General features: G+C 33.4%; 1 protein-coding gene across 1 annotated transcript; it reads right to left on the bottom strand.

Moving 5' to 3' along the window:
* Positions 1–319: 319 nt before the first annotated feature.
* On the bottom strand, positions 320–3,034 carry LOC139494133 (uncharacterized). Its single transcript, XM_071282310.1, has 2 exons — positions 2,733–3,034; positions 320–890 (listed from the first exon to the last, which is right to left on the bottom strand). The coding sequence occupies exons 1-2, from the start codon at positions 3,032–3,034 to the stop codon at positions 320–322; spliced, it is 873 nt and encodes a 290-aa protein (XP_071138411.1).
* Positions 3,035–3,404: the final 370 nt, after the last annotated feature.

The following is a 3,404-nucleotide window of genomic DNA, read 5'->3' as shown; positions in this document are numbered from 1 at the left end:
AGAAGGAAAATGTGTCACTGGCACTCATATCATATATTTATTTTACATTAACATGTGCTAATCAAGGTCTTTTCTTTGTTCTAACTTAATTGCTTAAGCTACAGAATGAGCAACATCTTTTCTTGTCACCAGCATATAATGCATCATCAAATCCAAAGTATTTAACCAAAAGTTTCATGAAGCAGTTATTTTCATTTTAACAATATTTAATAACAGAACTTGTTAACCCAGCACGTGCTTTTGATAAATCACTATTGTTAAAATACATAATAGCCTCAGCGTTTTCACCATTACGACCAGCTCGTCCTTTTTCCTGCAATTATTTCTCCAAAGTTGTTGGTGGTCGGCAATGGATGATTATCTTAATAGAGAGTGTATTTAGTCCCATGCTGAGGGCAACTGTTGCTAGGACCAGTCTTAATATAGGTTTTCTCTGACAAAGGTCCTTCGCAATATGTTGCTTCATAGTTTCTGGATAGTCAGAGTGATATTGAACAAATAGTGTATTTTTAGGAATATTTATTCCATTGTACCCATTTTCCTTAAGTTCATACTCCAAATAGCGGAAATGATATACAAGACTCTCCAAATTTGCAACATATATGACAGTAAGAGGAAAATCGCTCTGCTGCTCACATAGTTGGTCAGCTATCGGTTTGATCAGTTCATCCAATTTGTCAACTTTCTGGATATTTGGGAGTCTTCTCCTTATCTCTAGATATATGTTAGGACGATCTGGATTGCTGATAATAAGAGTTGTATCCCTATAGTTCAATATTACTTCTAATTCCTTGAGTGCCTTCTGTGTAGCGGATGATGTAAGAGCAAGATGTCCTGCTGTTTCAAAAAGGCCACCCAACTTCATAAACTCTGGTCTAAAGCTTTCACCCCTACAAATATATAAGGAAAAATTTACAGGGCAATGAATTCACTACCCAGGATTGACATGTGAATGGAATACTATATACGTGTAAATTGAAGATGAATATTTTCATTGACAAAGCTGTATCAATAATCTATATTCATGAACTATGTATTGCACAGTACACCTTTAATAAGAGAAAACAGACCAAATAGTTTATATTTTAAAACAAACAGTTATATTTACTAATTAAGAAATGCAGTTTAAAAAAACATGCAATATACATTTTTGTAGCCGTGAATTTCCATGAAGTATCTGCAAATAAAACTCATATTTTTGTTATGAATGATTTTGAAATTTTTTACTTATTTAGAGCCGAATTGTTACCAAAACAGAGCAGAAAACTCAACACATATGTAAATACTTTTTATATTTTTTATGATATTCATTCGAGTTTCATAAAAGAATTTGCAAGGATTGTAGAAATGAGTGGAAATGGGGAATGTGTCATAGAGACAACAACCCGACCAAATAAAAAAAACCAACAGCATTTTTTTTTTAAAAACGTTTCAAAGAGGCATACCTCTCTTAAATAAATGATCAGCAATGATTTTCAAAATTTATCCAATAAATTATTGATATAAACCTGCGATATACATGTACATTGTAAAAATACATTAACATTGTTTGGGTACAACATTAATATGTTGAAGGCCATACCTTGATCTACATGTATAATGGTTGATCTTTTATAAATTGTCACTTGGATGGAGATTTGTCTCCTTGGCACTCATACCACTTCTTTTTATATCTATTTTTACATGTATACATGATACCTATGAAAAACTAAATTATTTGGATTGGTTACTGGAATTAGAGGATATCTTACTTGGTCGCACGAAGGTACTTCTTCTAATTTTGCAGACCAACTTCTGGCATTATCCTCCTGTACTTGTATTTGGACACCATCAATAATTGAATCATTATTTGCTGTAGTTTCGCCTCTCTGGTCAGTTTCAGTTGAAATAGCCGGAGATTAACTGGGTCGATGCCTCTGCTTGTGGACTATTAAGTCCCCGAGGGTATCACCAGCACAGTAGCCTCAACGTGGACTAAAAGCAACAACGTATTCCATTGAATCCTGACAGTCATATATTTCATTTGATACTGTATTGTACAAATTTGCTTGTGAATATGAGGTTAATCCAGGTAATAAAGATTTAAATAGTTGTAGCGTGTCTAAAAATCTAAGAATGGAAAATGGACAATTGTTTAAAGCACAAAATAGCACAGGAATGTCATACGTTTTGATGTTATGACCAATAACTATGTTTTTCTTGTATTGCGCTAAAAATAATATAAACATCTTTAAAGCCTCTTTGATTCCAACAGATTTCAGCTTTTCAATTGTGAACTTTCCATTTCTAAGTAGCAACATTCCAGCAGCACCTGCATACGGGGTATATATCTCCCAATTGAAACGATATACCCGTGTTTGCATTTCCTATCACGATTTTCTTGATAGAGGGTTACTGCTCATAAGGAAGCTATTAAACCAAGAGTTCCAAATGGTGAAGTTGAAATCATCCCTTCGTTAATTTTACGGACGCCTTTACGAGTGGGTTGACCGTTATGGAATAACCGTTTCACAAATGATAACGAATATAAGTCGTAACTACAATCCTCTTCCCTTTCATGAATGTGATCTACCTAATTAAGACTATTTACCGGATTTGTAATCACATAAGCAACATGATGGGTGCCACATGTGGAGCAGGATCTGCTTACCCTTCCGGAGCACCTGAGATCACCCCTTGTTTTTGGTGGGGTTCGTGTTGATTATTCTTTAGTTTTCTATGTTGTGTCATACGTACTATTGTTTTTCAGTTTGTCTTTTTTATTTTTAGCCATGGCGTTGTCAGCTGTTTGTTTTAGAATTATGAGTTTAGCTATCTTTCGTCTATCTTTCGCTTCCTTGTCATGGCAAAACATCTTGCTCCCTTCAGCTTTGATCCCTGTTATTTCATGTACCTTAGGTGTTATTCGTTTCTTTGGAAGTACATATGTTTTAATGGAACCTTTGTCAGATGTTGTAGAAATTTGTGTTATGGGAAAGTTTCTTGTTGAAATATAAAAGGCATACCATTTGTAAATCGATTTCATGATAGGCATGTTGAACAAGCACTAGTCAACAGAATCATGCCAATAAGAATTTAAAAAAATCCATTAACTAGAATTTTATATAACTTTTCAAGCCCAAACAATTCTATAGTAAAGGTGTGTTTGGTTCAAGTTGACATTTAATACAATAATCACTACATATTACAAAGTTGTCTTGGTCAAATGACAGATTTAAGGTAACATCAATTACAAGTATCAAACAAATTATCAAATTTACGGTTAAATGTGGAAAAGTTAAATATATACCAACAACAGGTTTGCTGTTGTATTATTAACAATTATCCTATAAATATGGTCAATTGAAAGTAACATCTGAATGAATTATCCCAAAAGTGGTAAAATATACTGAAAAAAGTATTAT

The sequence above is a fragment of the Mytilus edulis genome, chromosome 11, assembly GCF_963676685.1.
Source record: "Mytilus edulis chromosome 11, xbMytEdul2.2, whole genome shotgun sequence".
NCBI lineage: Eukaryota > Metazoa > Mollusca > Bivalvia > Mytilida > Mytilidae > Mytilus > Mytilus edulis.
The sequence above is the reverse complement of the archived record's forward strand: the minus strand, read 5'-3'. Positions and strand labels throughout refer to the sequence as shown.

Excerpts from the sequence above, each read along its gene's own strand:
- LOC139494133 (XM_071282310.1), bottom strand. The coding sequence starts at position 3,034 with ATGCCTATCATGAAATCGATTTACAAATGGTATGCCTTTTATATTTCA. Across the intron at positions 891-2,732 it reads AAACTGAAAAACAATAGTAC|GGGTGAAAGCTTTAGACCAG; the intron begins GTATGACACAAC and ends ATATATTTGTAG.